The sequence below is a fragment of the Diabrotica undecimpunctata genome, chromosome 4, assembly GCF_040954645.1.
Source record: "Diabrotica undecimpunctata isolate CICGRU chromosome 4, icDiaUnde3, whole genome shotgun sequence".
Lineage (NCBI taxonomy): Eukaryota > Metazoa > Arthropoda > Insecta > Coleoptera > Chrysomelidae > Diabrotica > Diabrotica undecimpunctata.
In genome coordinates, this window is record NC_092806.1 from 11,247,562 (window position 1) to 11,265,670 (window position 18,109).

General features: G+C 32.7%; 2 protein-coding genes across 3 annotated transcripts in view; one reads left to right on the forward strand and one right to left on the reverse strand.

Moving 5' to 3' along the window:
* Window positions 1-1,339: 1,339 nt before the first annotated feature.
* Window positions 1,340-2,746, reverse strand: LOC140438564 (uncharacterized). Its single transcript, XM_072528225.1, has 3 exons — window positions 1,876-2,746; window positions 1,693-1,773; window positions 1,340-1,639 (listed from the first exon to the last, which is right to left on the reverse strand). The coding sequence occupies exons 1-3, from the start codon at window positions 1,912-1,914 to the stop codon at window positions 1,340-1,342; spliced, it is 420 nt and encodes a 139-aa protein (XP_072384326.1). The 5' UTR covers window positions 1,915-2,746.
* Window positions 2,747-7,699: 4,953 nt separating this feature from the next.
* Window positions 7,700-18,109, forward strand: part of LOC140439164 (1-phosphatidylinositol 4,5-bisphosphate phosphodiesterase epsilon-1-like) — a 579,894-nt gene continuing 569,484 nt past the window's right edge. Inside the window, exon 1 of one of the 2 annotated variants that reach the window (XM_072528894.1) lies at window positions 7,700-7,978. The gene's annotated coding sequence lies outside the window, so the exon portion shown is untranslated. The remainder of the gene's footprint in view (window positions 7,979-18,109) is intronic. The other variant, XM_072528893.1, reaches the window with a different exon arrangement.

Below are 18,109 nucleotides of genomic sequence, written 5' to 3' on the forward strand. Positions count from 1 at the left end.
TTTTGTTTAATGTGGGTTTTAAAATACATTTTGACTACTTTCTTCTGATTTTCTGTCCACGAAACTAAAACCCTTTTTTATTTTTTGCCTTCATATCAATTATTCCCTTTTTTCATTATTACAACTTTTTGGACCTTTTGATTCAATAACATCATTGGTTTCATTTTTTTGTTCCCCAAATACCTCGTTATTATGTCCATCATCATCTTCCATAATGTCTTCTTCCAAATTTATCTCTATTTCTTCTAAACTTTTTCCCTTGAATTGACCTGCTTTACCTTTCTTCATTAACAGGAGCAACTTAGAGATATTTACAGTTTGATAAATGTCATCGGGGAGTCTATATGAAGATCGATGAATTCCTAATGTGTGCCCCATAAATGAAGCCAGTTACTCCATGTCTTTTTCCGACATGGTAAACAACTGGGTTAGCGTTGCTAGATGTTTTCTCAGCCTTGTACATGTAAGAGCACTAGGATTTTTAGCTCCGCATAATTTAGCATATTTTGACATTACTTCATACCCTCGAATTGGTTTATCAAATTTTGGATTAACAAAAAGGTAAATACTAGGTGTTTTTAAAAGTAAATCTCTACATTTTGTAATCATTTCTAAGTGTTCTTGTACATCCTTACTTACTAGGAGGGGTACACCACGTCCCCTTTTACCTTTTATTGCTATTCTTCTAAAACTTTTCATTAAAATTCTTTCGGTTTCTGAAATTGTTTCAGAAAATTCTTCATAACATTGATTATCTTTAGCGCTAATGTAACTCTGTATGGTCATTCTTTCTAATTCACCAGGGCGCCTTCTATTTAATAAGATTAGACGGCAATATATAGTTTCTAACAGAAACATGTAAGGACTAATATCATTATTATTTTTCTGTAATTTATTACAAGATTCATTTGCCCTTCGCACGTGATAGTTTTTCAATAGCTTAAGGTCACTTGTTAGTGGTATTAACGTCACTTTGTTCCATTTTTTCATGTCTAAATCATTTGCAGCTTGACTGGAAATATCATATTTCCAATTTCCTTCTATTATTTGTATTAAAGATTTTAAGTCAGCTTTAGCGCTGGCACTTTTAACTGTAAACTCAGACTTTTTCGCATTAAGCATAAGTGCTATATCACAACACTGTTTTAATGTAGTGCCAATATTTTTAGCAAATGATGGAGCTTTAAAAGTTTTGCTCTCGTTATCATATTTTGAAACTATTTTAGTAGCAAAAACTAAAGAATCGTAATATTCTGGTTTCAATGAGTCAAAAAGCGTTTTGATTGAGGAACTATTTTTTCTTAGTTCGATAATAATTTTAGCTAATTCCCTCATTTTTCTAACTCGCTTTTCTAACTGGTTTTAAATTTGCAGAACCTAACAAATAGTTTCCCTTTTTTCTCAAAGCAAATAACAATTGCTTTCTCGTTTTACTTCTTGGAGGGTAAATCAAAATTTTTTTAACTTCTAATTTGCTTTGATGATTTCGTAGTATATGTCTAGGAAAATTTAATACAACTGATTCACAAAAGTAACAAAAAACAGATTTTTTTAAAGACTTCGTATTTATATTGCAAGTTTCTTCCACATGTTGATGGATATTTAGGCTGACAGAAGACGAAGGTGAATTAGATTGTTCCTAAAAAGTATGTGCTTTGAATTATATTGCTAAAATATTTGAAATAAACTTACCTCAATATTTAACTCATCTTTGTTAACTTGTTTTGGACAAAAGTGGGAATTATTTATTTCTGGAGAACCTGAAGACTTTTCCTAAAAACCCAATTAAAAAAATATTATATTTTTCCGTTATCCATTTCAATATTACAGAGTACACAACACATTTTATTCTTTTAAAAGTTTTATTGCACTTACTGAAGAATCATCGAAGGGAACATAATTGGAATCTAACATTTTATCAGAAGCTGGTGATGGAGTTTCTAAGTCTGGAGAATCTGTGTTATCTTTATCACTTTCTTCAGGTGTGAAGATACTGTCAGGTGAACAATAAAATTGAGTGGAACTTAAGGATATTTCCTAAAATTATTTTTCATAGTAAAAAGTGACTGAAGTAGGGAAATACAGTATGCGGTAAAATAAACAGTACTGAAATAAATATTGAAATGTATATGAATATCTATATATTTAGTATACATGATATAGCCTTACCAACATTATTCACGACGACGTTTCCGATAAAATAGATGTTAAAGATGCCCTCTGGCACTAAAAAAATCTAATTGGAGTTTGTTATTCCGGAATGTCAGACATTGTACAGATACATGTACGTATCATGTGGTGTTAGTTAGGTTAGGCCTGATAATTGCGATGGGTATGGAAAATCACTGAACAGTATTCGAAGAGACTCACTGACCGTGTGACAGATTGCCCGTCCTGCTAAAACTATTGTTGATTTTAAGCTTTTTGGACCGATTTCGCGACCTTTTCCGTATGATCGAAAATAGTACTCCACGATAAAAAAAATTTCTGCAAAACTGAGAACCATCCTGAAGCACCTAAAATTATCATGACATTCACATAAGTTATAACGTCGTTCAGAAATCACTTAATACGTTTCGGCGCATGACACATACTAATCTGAGGCATACGCATTTTAGTACTGTTTATTTTGCCGCATACCGTTCATATTTGAGAATAAAATGCTCTTAAATGTTAAACTTACGGAAGAAATGTCAGATGCATTCAGATATATTTGTAAAGTGTACAAAAATATCTGATGTGTAATGTGGAGAAGACAGAAAATATATTATTTTGCATAATTATCTAGTAGTTTTGTTCAATCCAACTACCCATTAAATTGAAACAATATTAAATTGTATTTATTACCCGTTCAGTAACAAAATAAAAATTATATAAGTACATACCTAGAGTTTCCAGTGCACTACACGTGTAATATGAATAAAGAATATTTTATCACTACAAAACAAAACGTTAGAAATCGTTAGGCTTACAGATTTTTTCGCGCCAAATATACTCTAATATATTATTTGGTTTACGTATCCACCGTCGTTTAGTCTCTGATTTATATTTGGAGGAGTAAACCACTGTAATGTAGTTTTGACGTATATTTTGAATAGCAGAAAGATTTATTTTGTTAATTTAATATACATTGGAGGAGGTATGTATAGTAATTTTAGATGGAAGACCAATTGGTTTTAATTTGGTAATTGTATAAAAAATTATAATGTTTTTATTTTCGATACATTATAAGAATTGCAAAAAATTTAATATACACGAATAATATTTTAAAGATATTCACTCCTTCTAGAAGACGACTTATAACCGCATTTTGAAAAGAGGAGCTATAGTCGGGTCGTGTAAATATATATATTATATATGTATATACATATATATATATATATATATATATATATATATATATATATATATATATATATATATATATATATATATATATATATATACAGGACATCTCTTGTGTTCAATAATATCCAAAATTTGCGCATCTTTATTTAATCTTACATCACTTAAAATACCCGTATTTAAGGACGATACTGCATACTTGTATTGTGTCATTTTTTGCACTGTTGTCGTATCTAAGCATCACGATTAATTTCAGTCATTTAGAGCATACGTACGCGTACTATCGGAAGTTAAAATTACCGTTTTGATTAAAACATGTTGATTTTCTTTGAAACTCATATTATGCAGATATAAACATGCAGCGTGTTGGACAATATCAACACTATTAGCTTGGGATCTCGGAATATACATAAACAATGAAACTCCTATTGGTATGTAAATGTATTGCAGCTGACGCTTTGTTATTCAATGCAAAACTTTCCGCCCGCGGCAAGCATCCTTGTAAACGTGTCTGCTTTTCTTAAATCTTAATAGAAAATCAGGGTTTAGTTATAATATATATATATATATATATATATATATATATATATATATATATATATATAAACACTAAGGTACACTCGAAGAGTGGTGGGTTTTTCGGTCAAAGTGGAGAAATAAAAGACAAAGAAGATGGCTACTTCATCTATTTATTGAAGACGTTTCGCTTTCTGCTCAGAAAGCATCATCAGTTCATCTAAAAAGAACAATATGAAACCAAACATCCATAGAGAAGTTATAACCAAAGTGTGTTACCTTACAAAGACATGTAGCAGTCAGTGATGTTAAAAATATGAAAAAGCTTACAAAGCTGGACATTCAGAGTTAACGTTGTATATAACAATTAATTGAAACTAGGTAAAGTTTGCAATTTGACAAAATTAGCACAGCAAAAGAACATGTGATAAAAATACATGTATATATAAAAAAATTTTTATAAAAACTTAGTAAAAAACATTAAGGTTTATTTTAAAGTGTAAAGAACTAGAAAGATCATTAGATTGCACTTCCAACAAATTTATTTAAAAAATTATATTTTAATTTTAACTTTAGGTAACATTATAAGTTATTAAAGATTAATAGTAATAAAGATAAAATGAAGTTACCAGTCTTTAGCTTACTGAGGCTCGTTGGTAAATGAATTTAAAGGTTTGACACCCACGCACAACAACGTGAGTAGAAGTGGCCTTGAAGTCACAATGACATAAACAGCAAGGCAAGCTACCAACCTCTATGTATTAAGGCGGTATATTCAAAAAATGTGATAAATTTGGTTGACAACTTGTCGTTAAAAAACCAAGCAGTGAAAGGAAAAGGTGGTTAAGATCACCATTTACCTTTACTTTAGTTAGTTTTCTAGTTCTTTACACTTTAAAATAAACCTTAATGTTTTTTACTAAGTTTTTATAAAATTTTTTTTATATATACATGTATTTTTATCACATGTTCTTTTGCTGTGCTAATTTTGTCAAATTGCAAACTTTACCTAGTTTCAATTAATTGTTATATACAACGTTAACTCTGAATGTCCAGCTTTGTAAGCTTTTTCATATTTTTAACATCACTGACTGCTACATGTCTTTGTAAGGTAACACACTTTGGTTATAACTTCTCTATGGATGTTTGGTTTCATATTGTTCTTTTTAGATGAACTGATGATGCTTTCTGAGCAGAAAGCGAAACGTCTTCAATAAATAGATGAAGTAGCCATCTTCTTTGTCTTTTATTTCTCCACTTTGACCGAAAAACCCACCACTCTTCGAGTGTACCTTAGTTTATATTGGATTGACGGTCGTACTCCTTTTCTCGATATATATATATATATATATATATATATATATATATATATATATATATATATATATATATATATATATATATATATAATCAGGACAAATGGCCAGCATACTTTAAAGCAATCATATTAGTGATAGACCAATTTTTTTATAAATCTTAACCACTTCACAAGAATTCAATTTAACATTAAATATTTTCTTTATCGATTTCCGATGATACGATCTTCTTCTTTTGGTGCCTATCCTCTGTGGATGTTGTCAATCACGTTGGTCCATACAACTTTGTTGACAGAGTCTGATGTTCTTCAACCACGATGTCCTTCTGCGCCCTTGAGATATTTTGCCTTCTATCTTGCCTTGTAAAATTAGTTGAATTGGTTGATGCTTCTCATTACGCAACACATGCCCTAAGTATGTCATCTTTCTGATTTTCACAATACGCATAATTTCTAGATCTTTATTCATACGTTGGATCACGATGTTGTTTGTAACATGATGGATATAGGAAATTCTGAGCATACGGCGGTAGCACCAGCAAAGTGTTTAAGCTCAAATGCTTAGGCAAAATACTGCTACTTTTCGCTCGAATACGGCTGGTTTGCGCTCGACCGTTTTGCGCCCTTACCTGAAATCGACCGGTTTGCGCTTTGCAATTTTCATAATAGAAATATCTAACTACTATAGTTTCCTTAATCGGCCGATTTGCGCTCTCTTGCAATATCATTTTAATTTCATTCTACAATAATAGTCTGGTAAACCTGCAATGAACAAACTAACATGTCAAATAAACAGAAACATCTTTTTCCTTTAGATTTGAAAAAAAAAATGTCAAATCAAAACTAACAAAATTATTAAATTTTTCTAATACTGTCGAACAACAGAGTGTTCTTTAATCTTTAATATCTCTGTTTATAATCCTTCTACCTGGAAGTTAATTGTTTAGATATAATTAGTAACTAGAATTCCCAAAATGAGAGATCGCTGGAACTAACTTTCCTTTCTACCTGATAATGCGAACTGGTAACTACTTAAGTCATGGTAACAAAAAGTCATAACAAAGGGTATGGTAACAGAAAAATTACCTGAAAATTCTACGTGATAATGACCATATTGATGGTCAATCATTTCTATTGCGTTCTTTGAGATAGTAAGATCAAGAATTGATCCGTGTCAGCTTTTTAATGTCGCCTTAGAAGAAGTTGTACGAGACGCTAATTTAGATAGCAGGGGAACAATATTTAAAAGATCAGTCCAAATTCTAGCATATGTAGACGACGTGGACATTATAACAAGAACTAGGGCGAGAACTGCGGAAATCCTAACCGAGCTAGTAGAAGCAGCAGAACGAATGAGGTTACAGATAAATCAAAATAAAACCAAATTCATGGCGACTAACACAAACACAAGAGCTGGAAATGTTGACACAAATTTAATCATCAATGAGCAAAACTTCGAAGCAGTCAAAGAGTTCATATATCTAGGGACATCGGTTAACCCCAATAATAACACATCTGAAGAAATAAAAAGGCGAATAATAATTGCAAACAGGTGTTATCATGGTGTATCAAAGTACTTAGCTAAAAAACGTCTGTCTCAAAAAACTCGTATAAGGCTGTATAGAACACTGATAGTCCCCGTTCTCACATATGGATCAGAGGCATGGACGCTAACGAAAACAGATGAATCCGCTCTATCCATTTTTGAAAGAAAGGTGCTACGCAAGATATTCGGAGCGGTCTGTGAGAACGGAATATGCAGGCGTAGATACCACTTTGAACTGCAGAATATCTACAAGCATACGTTTGGTGGTAAAGATATTACCACTACAATTAAGCGAAACCGCCTGCAGTGGGCAGGAGCCCGGGCCTCTGAGTCAAACATGATAAAAAAGATTCTAACAGCGCAACCCGTGGGAATGAGAAGACGGGGTAGATCAAAGCTGAGGTGGATGGACGGGGTAACAAAAGATGCCGAGAAGATCGAAGTCGGCAACTGGAAAATGCAAGCGAGGGACAGAATAGAATGGCGTAGAAAGCTTGAGAAGGTCGAGACCCTCTAAGGGCTGTAGCACCAAGATGATGATGATGAACAACAATAACTTTACAGTTACTTGTACAGATACAGATACCTGTATCAAGGAATGTCACAAAAAAGCATTTTATTTGCCAATTTTTCTGGTTTATAAGGCTGTAGAAAAAATATTGTTTGCAACTTATAGGTACACCAAATATCTTTTTCGCTCATCGAATTACCTGCCGGCTCTTACTGTTTTTATTCATGGAATTCGTATCAATTTAGACACTTGTTGGATAAACTACTGTTGTAAATAACTATTCCTTGATCTCATTGTTGTACCTAAATATATAAATATTAATACACGGAACTGGGTCTTTCATCCCTTTGGTGGAAAGGGCCGCCGCGACGCGCACTCTCGCGCATCGGTCCGCTCCGCGACGCCGTCGACCAGGAAGGGATGCCATCGCCACAGTAGGGAGTTTATCTGTAGCAGCGTCAAGTGCGAAAGCAGTCAGTTTCCCCGAGCGCGTCGTCACAACAGCAAGCCAGATCCACTTGCCAATAACTCACACAAAGTGTTTAGTTTGCGCAACATGTGCCATAGTCGCGGCGACTGTGGAAAAAGTTGAGAGTTGAGGCGCGCCCATTTTGTAAGTTTTTGTGTTATTTTTGCCCTTGTACCTATTTGTTGTATGTTTTCGGTTATTTTTGTGATGTTTTAAGTGTTTTGGTTTTTTGTTTTGCCTCAGTTTTGTGTCTGTGTTCTTTTTACAGTTTGCAGGGTGAGATTTTTTTTTTAATTTTTCCATGTTTGTTTATTTATTTTTATATAATATATTTTAAACGTTAAGTAATTTTTTACTCTTATATGTAAATTATCTTGTCAATAACTGTGTTTTAATAAATATTATATTATATTCATATTAATTCAAATTTTTATCCATTAGGAAATTGGACAGTACGTCATATTGACATTATCTGTAACAAAAATTTATTGTATATAGCACAAATTAGGCATTTTTGGGATTTTGAAAGCATGCAGAAGTCACAACTTATACGAGTGTATCTCAAATTTTATTTCATAGTCAACTATTATATAATTTAAGGACACTGTAAACATTTTCACCCGTAAAATTGTAGTAAATCAAATATTTAATTTAAATTTATCAAATACACTCCTGGTCAAAAAAAATTCCGGACACTTACATTTTGTATGTTTTTGAAATTCGGTATATGTCAAGTGGTTTAAATGGGGAGAAAGATAACATTAATAATATAATTTGTTTATATAAAACACTAAAAAAGTAATAATAGGGAAATAAGTAAGCCAAAAGAAAGTAGGTAATAAGAAAATCAATAAAATTAACATTTTTTCGAAAAATTTACCAAAAGAAAAAATAAAATTTTAATTGCACACAGTTGGCTATTCTTTAGGTTTAGTATTGGATATTGCCTCTCCTACATCTAAGGAGGAATTCAACATAGACATACTTGCAATAAGTTGCTGAATCTGTTCTTGTGATATATTTTCCCGTTATCCATTCAACGCTATTTTCAGCCCTTGAATCGTTTCTGGTAATCGTTACCCCTTTTTAATCTTTTTTTCTAAAATTTCCCAGAAATATTCTAATGGATTCAAGTCAGGACTACAAGGGGGCCAAAACGGGAATTTCGACAGTATTAAGGTAGTAAATGCTGATTTGCGCAGTATGTGTACGCTCATTATCATGCATTATAAAAAAATATCCTCAACGAAATGGGTGTAGGGGACAACATTGTCCTCCGGCACTGTCATATGTAACTGTGCTGTTAAAGTTTTATGTTTTGGTGAAAATTAATTAGATACGTCCTTTACTCCTCCAATACAGCAATGTGCAAATCGTTCTTCGGATCTTCTCCATACACGTTCGCTTCCGTCTGGAGATCTTAAGCAAAAACATGACTTATCAGAAAATATTGCAACACTTCATTGATGAACAGTCCAGTCTCTGTAATCATCTAAATCTCATCCTGTAAGCTCGATGAGCTGCTGTTAATTTAAGGAGTGCTACTGGTGCTTACTAGCGAGATCATTTGACGTTAAAGATCCTTAAAACACGTTCATCACGCTGATCTCTGAACCTTTTTCTGTCTGATCCTGGTCTTCTAATGTATTCTCCACTCTGGCAATACTTTGTAAGAGCATCATAGACGGTACTTTTGGCAATCTTCAAATGGTTTGCAATATAATGTACACTACGACCATCTACATGTAACCCCACAACTTTTGCATTGTTTTTGGGAGTCGTACTAACACGATTTGAGAACATGAATAAACAGTACTTTGAATTTATCAGGATAAACGTTGAAAGTTATCGTAAATGCAATGTAAGATCTACTGCTAGTAAACAAGATAAAGTATCAGTTGGACCAAATGAAATTTTTTTTATTTTTATTTAGTTTCTAGGGTAAAGCGATCATTGAAAAGCAATAAAAGAACTATTTTTGTTGTAATGAATAAACGTTTTTATTATTAATGTTTACTTCTTCTTACAGTGGTTGATTCCACTGAAGCCAAAAAAACGAAGGAAGGCCCAAAAAAATGGTAAGACCACAAGAACAGAAATAAAATATAAAGGATCTCCTTATAAAAATAACTACAAAATGTACCCAGTTAATTTGTTCAACTATCACAGAACCCAGAAGGTACCAAAATTGGGAGACCATTCAAATGACTTAAGTATTTGAAAGCTGAGGTTGTACACGTTATTAAACTATTTAAAAGTAACTAAGCTCTATGACTAGATGATATGTATGCAGAAATAAACAAGTTACTTTATGAAGAAAATCTAGACATTCTTGTGAAGCTCTTTAACAACACCCAAAACACCACGTGCGAAATTCTACAAGGACCGTTAGCTTATAAGCCTAACGAGCTACTTTTTAAAAGCTCTCTTGAGAATAATCTATCTATAAACTATCTCACAGCGATAGTGGCAGATAACATTGAAGATGTTCAATGTCCTTTAAATGGTCTAACTCTCGCAAGGGTAGCTTTGCTTGGGTTTGAAAATAAATATCAAGAAGACAAAAACAATGATTATGGGTAGAAATAATTACCCAAATGCAAACATTTATTTAGCTGGAGAAGAAATCGAGTAAGTCAGGCAGTTTAAGTAATTGGATTATCTGCCATACGATAGTTCGGACCCTGAAACTGAAATAAAGAACAGAGTAGAACAAGTCAGAAATACTTTGTAAAAACTTTGTAAATTTCTGACTGATCGCAAGTTAGATACCAACCTGAGGTACAAAGTGTCACGTTTGGCCTTATCTCGAGTACGTAATGAAAGTATGGACTTTAAAGGCCAGATCCATTAGATTTGAATAAAAGTTTGAAGTAATAAAAGTTTTTGAAGAACAGAGTCAGAAATAAAGAAGTATTGAGTATAGCGGACATCTAGAATAGAGTAGTTTTTGATTATATAACAAACAAAAAGACTGCATATTTACTGGAGAACGATATATTTTTCAGGAACTAGTACTATAATGATATATGGAAGATAAGAGTGGTCTAGGACGTAAAAAGATGTCATGGCTTCATATTATTTTTTAACGAACAGGAATCTAACAAGACAATGTACGCAGTATGTGGACTCTTACGCAGAAATTTACGGCACCGTTAGAAGAAAAATTTTTATTCTGAATTTTCGACAAATTTAATTAAATTGATCTAAGACATTTTGTCAAAATATGTAGGGGTCAGCTAGTAGATCTTTACTGTCTCTAGTGTTGTTTGTTTACATTTGTCTGGTGTCTATTTTAAATAGACTTTTTTCATTTTTATTATTTTTTGAAAATGAGTAAATATTTGTTTCCGCTGTGTACGTCATTATCGGTCTTATTGTTGATTTATATTTCCTGGTTTTCGTTTCCGTTGTGAGGTATTTGTTTCTCCAGATTGTGTTGTTGAGACATCCTGCTACTCTGTTTGACATGTTCACTTGTTTTTGTACTTCTTCTTCCACTTTTCCGTAGCTTTACAGTATTATTCCCAAGTATTCAGTTTCCATCACTTGTTCTATTATTTTGTTATTTACGACTAGTTTACATCTTCTCGGTTCCGCTAATATCACTATCACTTTAGTTTTCTCTGTTAAGATCTCCATGTTGTATATAAACGCCGTATCTTCGAATTCTTTAATTATTCTTTGTAGGTCATCTTATTTCCTTTTCTCCCATTCTATATCCTCTTCTTTTTTTAACTTTCTTTATGATTTCATCCATTATCAGATTAAATATTAATGGACTCAGCGAATCTCCTTGTCTAATGCCAGTTTCATATTTGATAGGTTGCGATAGTTTTCCTTTACATCTTACCATAGCTATATTATCTTTATATATATTCTCAATGGTTTTTAATAAATCCAGTGATATTCCCTTTTGATATAATAAATGTATCGCGTCCCGAATTCTCACTCTATCAAACGCTTTCTTCAAATCTATCAGACCCATATATGCTGGTTTGTTGTATTCCAGCTACTTTTCTTTTATTTGTCTTATTACAAAAACTGCATCCGTGCATGATCTTCCTGTCCGAAATCCGTGCTGTTCCTCTTGCAGAGATATTCGTTCGTTTATTTTTGTCTCTATTATTCTTGTTGTCAATTTGAGTGTTGTATTTAATAGATTTATTGCTCGATAATTATTGGGGTCTTTCTTATCTCCTTTTTTGAAGAACATCACCATGATCGCTCTCCTCCGTTTATCTGGTATTCTGTTCGTGGTGATTATTTTATTAATAAGAAATTGCAGTTGTTGTACAAGGCGATCACCTCCATATTTTAAGAGTTCATTTGGTATTTGATCTTCTCCTGGTGACTTTCTGGTTTTTAATTTGTTTATTCCTTCTTTCACATCGTTTTGGGAGATTTCGGTCTTTTCCTCAGTTATTATATTTGGCTTTTCTGGTAAAGGTTCTTCGTTTTGTTTTTTAAACAGTTCTGTCAGGAAGGCTACCCATGTATCCTCTGGTATGTGTTCTATTTCAACTAGTTCTTTCATTTCGCTTCTTTGTTGTCTTTTTTAAGTTGACAGTTATAATAAAAAACAAAGCTTTTGCTTTATAAGCTTTATTTTATATCCAAACAGTTTGCCCGCAAAAATCTAAATTTTTGGAGAAAAACATGTTTTTTTGTTTTCAAAAAAGTATAAAAAACAGTTTTTAGACTTTTACGAACATTTAAAAATACGATCCAATATGAAAATTTTATGAATGCGCCACTATTTTCTATAAGAATATAATTGTTAAACCGATTTAAACGTTTTATTGAAGTGGGAGATATGCATATAGAAACAGTTATCAAAAGATACTATAAAATGATTCATTTTGTGATATTTGATAACATACTGATATTTTTTCTACAGGTAATAAACAAAACACTGATATTTTTACAAAATCTACAGATAAAATACCGATTCGGAGGAAATCACCCTGTATAACAGATACTTAACTTTATAATTAATAATATAATAAAAAAGATATAAAACTAATTTAGTAGGATAATGAAGCTAAAGACGAATTGAAACTTCCGGTTTTTGTTATATGAATTTGATTGCTTCTTAACGATCTTAAAAGAGCAGTCGAAGAAACATTTGTTCTTATCTACACCAAGTGTCATTTAAAAACTATTATTGGTACGTGCTCCAATGTGAAATATGAGTATACAAATTCTACTAAGAAGTTGGTATTTAAAAGCAAATCTTTATAATAAATAACTAGTTTAAATTATTTTCACTAAAAAGTTGTCTTTTCTCAGAAAAAATTATCGTATTGCGATACCGAGAACTGTTTTACCATTTGAAACATTTTTCCTCTTAAATAATAATATATATTCGGTTAATTATTTTTATTACCTGTTTTTTAAAACATGCAGAAAAAAATAAAACCTGTATTACTCCAGTTACTGGGGCTATTCATCTCCCATTATTAAAAATGCATGTTACAAATTTACCCTGATATATTTATATAAAAATGAACTTTGATTAGAATTGGGTTAAAAAAAATAAATCTAAAGTCGGCAGAAATATGTGTAAAAAAGTACATAGTTTTGTACATGAAAAAAAATGTATTGCTGGGATAAATGTTCCAACTACACACTAAACAAAAAACTAGGTAAAATAAAAATCGATCAAAAATGTTTGTTTCCACCATCAGTCAAAGTTTACCATTTTTATATGCAATTTTTACATAGTGGTTTTGTACATCCCAAACAAATAGGACTTTTGCAACGCAAGCACAGGTATTTTGTCATCCTGCGCTTTCTACTAGGACATAAACTGCAAATCTTACGTTTTTCTAAAATAAGAACATCGGTCTGATTGTCCTATTCTTATTCTTGAAGTCCAAGTATCCGGCTAATTGTAATACGTAATTGACGTGGAATGTTTGTCATTTTCATTCGTCTTTTCATGCGATCTTGCACTAACTGCATAGCCAACTCCAAAGCAAAAACACTTTTTTTCTTTTATTACTGGATTCTTTTTTAGCACTGATGTAGAATGTATGAATTTGTTATTAAAATGTCCAATACGCGCAAAAAAATTTACACCTCTCCAATTTTTTCATCCTCCAGAGTCCAATACACCTCTCTTATTTTGATTTTAATAAGAAATCATTTCTGGTTTGTTAGTAGACGGATCACTGTAACATTTATCATACATTTAAGATATAAGTACTGTAGTCTTTACCACTTTTCCTACATAAGAAATTAGGGTACATTCTTCCCTAAATCCATAAATTGTTAACCCTTCAGATCTGTTTCTATTGGACAGAAAAGATGTAGGTATTTCAGACTTATTTTTTTTCAATGTGCCCACATAAGTCAAATTTTTCTTCCGAAAAATATCCACCAATTGAATAGAAGAACACCAATTATCAGCTGTGATATTTCGGTTGCTACCAAAAAGCGGTTTAGCTAAGCGCAACATAGCTTGTTTAGGCTTTAGAAGTTTTTTATACTCGTCACTGATACCAAATTCATCTGAGTCTTTTCCGCTGTAGATATAAGCATTATACAAATAACTACCACGTGTATCTGTAAGAAACTGTATTTTGAGTCCGTATTTAGCTGGTTTGTTAGGCATGTACATTTTAAACTAGCATTTACCTCGAAAACTTATACGCATTTCATCAGTTGTGGCAGATTGGCCAAGTCCATATAGACTTTGACAATTTTTTATGAAAGTATTGAATATAAATGGAATAGCTGCAATTGGATCATCTTTTTTGCGTTCCTCCTTGTCTTCAGGATTGTCGAATCGGATAGCAAGTGAAAGAACAGCAATCTTTTTTTCTCATGACTGCTTTGAAGATTTCTCTTCCAGTTGCATATGTTGCAAATAAACGGTCTATATTTTATTTTCTAGCAGAATATTTCTCATGCATTATTCGTAATTTAGTGTTTGTATTCTGAACATATTCCAAACAGACAAGGGTATCGCAGCCTCGCCGAGCATTTTTCCCTTTGTTTTTAGAATGGGTACTTTCATTACAATATTGTGTTTACGTATTTTAGATGAAGGGATAACTTCTGACGTACACCACCTGTGTCGATTTTTACTATAAACATAGTTTTTGTTACTATTACTAACTGCTAATTCATCACAATCTGCTGGTTCGTCAGATCTAGAAAATAAATTGCCTGTGGGTGGTGCCAATTGCCAATAAGAAAGAATTAAAAATATTGGATCGTCTGTTAGACGACGCTGGACCAGTTAAGGGTTGAAATTTTGTGAGTTGATGGGAAAGTGCTAACATAACAAAAGTTATATAACGCCGATGTGTGCTTTCGTCCCAGAGGTGGTTACCACCCCTTCTCGGGGATGGAAATTCTTTTAAAATAATTATGGAAATCGATAGAGGATTAAATTCCTTAAATTCCAAACAACTTTTGTTCTAAAGATTTTTTTGAGAAAGTCTATACTATTTGAGCTATTTATGGTTGACAACAGCGAATTTTTATTGAAAAAAAAGTCACGTTTTTAACTGTTTTATACGAATAACTTATATATGCCTTTGATCAAAAAAGTATGCAAAACAAAAATGAAGCTTATAAACGATCAATGAGATTCATTTTTTACAAGATATTCTAGATACAATACAAAACGAGATGAAAGATGAAGGAAGACATATTGTTGTGAATATTTGAATGTATGTATTCAACGTTGAATAAGGTTTAAAAGTTTTTTGCAGTACATGGAAGGACCTTTAAAATAAGCACTACAAAAAGTGATTTGCGTTTAAACTGAGTTAGTTACAGATCATAAAAGATTGACTATTTAAATATTTTAAAATGTTACAGTACAAAAATGTAGTTCTTTTTTAATAAATATTCTCGTTTTTTTAAACTTCTGTACCGTAAAAACAATGGAGTTATCAAAATATCTTCGTATCTATTAAAATAGATTTATTACTTGGTATGAACACCACTTGTTTCGAGTGCTTTAAACCTTAATTTTTTAAAGTTGTAGGGTAGTTTGTCTTTTTAATGAACCTAACCTTGTAGCTCTTAAAGTTACCTTTCAAATGGATATGCATACATACATCATGCATACACTAAAGCTTGAAAGTTACCTAACTTATTAAAGAAAAATCAATCAATGATATTTTTGGGAGATAATTTTGGAGTGTGAAAAACACGTATCTTGGAGCTCTCACATATCTAAAGTACGCATAATAGGTTTGTTGATGAATATCTCAGCACCAACAAAAGATAGTTCAATTGAGTGCCATCAAAGTGAAGGAGGAGCTGATGAATTGATAGTTGAGAAAAAATTTTGACAGCTCGAGTACCAATTGAGAAATAAGTTTTTTCCTTCAATTAAGAAGGCTAAATACTTCCACTTTACTTTATTCTTCAAACATTTTTCTTCTTCTTCTTCCTTTTTATAAGCAATTCTGCTTGTTCGTTGGCGAACTAATACCTCTATGAAAGGTTTGTCACTTCATCTTTTGTGCAGTCGTCCGATACTTCTTCTGCCGATTGGTGATTCATCTCTTGCTATTTTGACGACACGGGTCTCCTCCATTCTGCTTATGTGGTTATTCGACTTTTTTTCTATTTTGTGTCCATTCATTTATACACTGTACGTTATATTGTCTTCTAATGTCTTCACTTCTCTTTCGATCTCTCAGCGTATTTCCTGTAATCCTTCTAAGTACTCGCATCTCTGCCGTTTCCAGTAGCCTTTGCGTTGTGGCTGTGCCGGGTTTTGTTTCTGAGGCATATGTCATTATTGGTAACAATTTTTTAAAGCAGATTATCCAAATTAAGCAAAACTAATAATTTTGCCTATTGTTTTACTGATTGTGATGTGACGTCACCTTTTTTTAACAACGGAAAACAATTTGTCGATCGTTTAGAAAAAGAGCAACACCAACACATAAATCACTGTAAAATGTATAAATATCTAGGCATACACATAACCAATGATGGAAATTTGAATAAAATGTTTTAATACAGACGTAACCAGGAAAGACAAGTCATTCGGCAATTGAATAGCATACTGTCATCATCATCATCCAGCCTCAAGAGTCCACTGCTGAACATAGGCCTCTTCCTCATGTTTCCAACCCCGTCTATCTTGCGCCGCTCTCATCCAGTTTTTATTGAGTCTTCTTAAATCGTCAGTCCATCTTGTAGGTGGTCGACCGACGCTTCTCTTGTCTTCCCTTGGCCTTCATTCCAATAACCTCTTTGTCCATCGCCCATCTGTCATTCTGGCTATGTGTCCTGCCCATCTCCATTTTAGTCTGGCTATCTTCTCGATGATGTCAGTCACTCCGGTTCTTCTCCTGATGTCTTCGTTGGTTATTCTGTCTCGCAGAGTTATTCCTAACATGGACCGCTCCATTCTTCTCTGCGTGACTCTCAGTTTGGTAGCTGCTGCTTTTGTTAAAGTAAGTGTTTCTGCTCCGTACGTCAAGACTGGGAGGACGCACTGATCAAATACCTTTCTCTTTAGGCATGTGGGCAGCTCACTTTTAAAAGTTTCTCTCAGTTTTCCAAATGCTACCCACCCAAGGTCGATTCTTCTCTTCAGTTCATGAGTCTGGTTATCCCTGCCAATCATAATTTCATGTCCCAGGTATTTATATCTATCAGGTATCCCACCAATACTGATGGTACTTCTGGTTGGGTACCAAATTGGTCATGATTTTTGTTTTCGAGATATTTATATTTAAACCTACACTTTCTGTAACCACAATGAGTTCCTGTACCATCTCTCTTGCCATACCTAGATCTTTAGCTATAGCATACTGTAGAATAAAACAATTTCGAGAGAAAATAAACACAGAATTTACAATAGCATTGTAAAAAGCGTTTTTGTTTATGAAAGCGAAATATGGCCACTTCACGAGACAACCATAAAACTTTAAAAACAACAGAATTGGATTATTGGAGGAGACGACCGTAAAATCAAACTTACACCTTCTAGGAATAAATTTGACTTCAACTCAATTTACATTTGATAATTTTAACAAAACTGTCATGGTACCTTTGTTCTGGAATAATTTGAATCACCTTATCCAGTAGAGATTTTCCTCAATGTTTTGTGGAAATTGTATCTTCTTTAAAAGTTAACTTCTTGTTGCTGTACAACCTTCCCAATCGAACACACGATTCATCTAGGTTGGGTGTTTGGTATCAGATGTCCCATGTTTTTAAACACTAATGTGTTATACGTTGACCGACAAATAAAAGATCGAAGTTGTATCCTCAATACTGTTTTATACCATTAAAAAATGCAGGTTCCTGCATCTGATTCTTTGCTGATTACTATTATTTTAGGTTTTTGAGTTGATATTGTCATATAACTGTCCAGTAGTTAACATAATTCTATTGCCGATTTGGTTAGAATGGTTGTGTCAT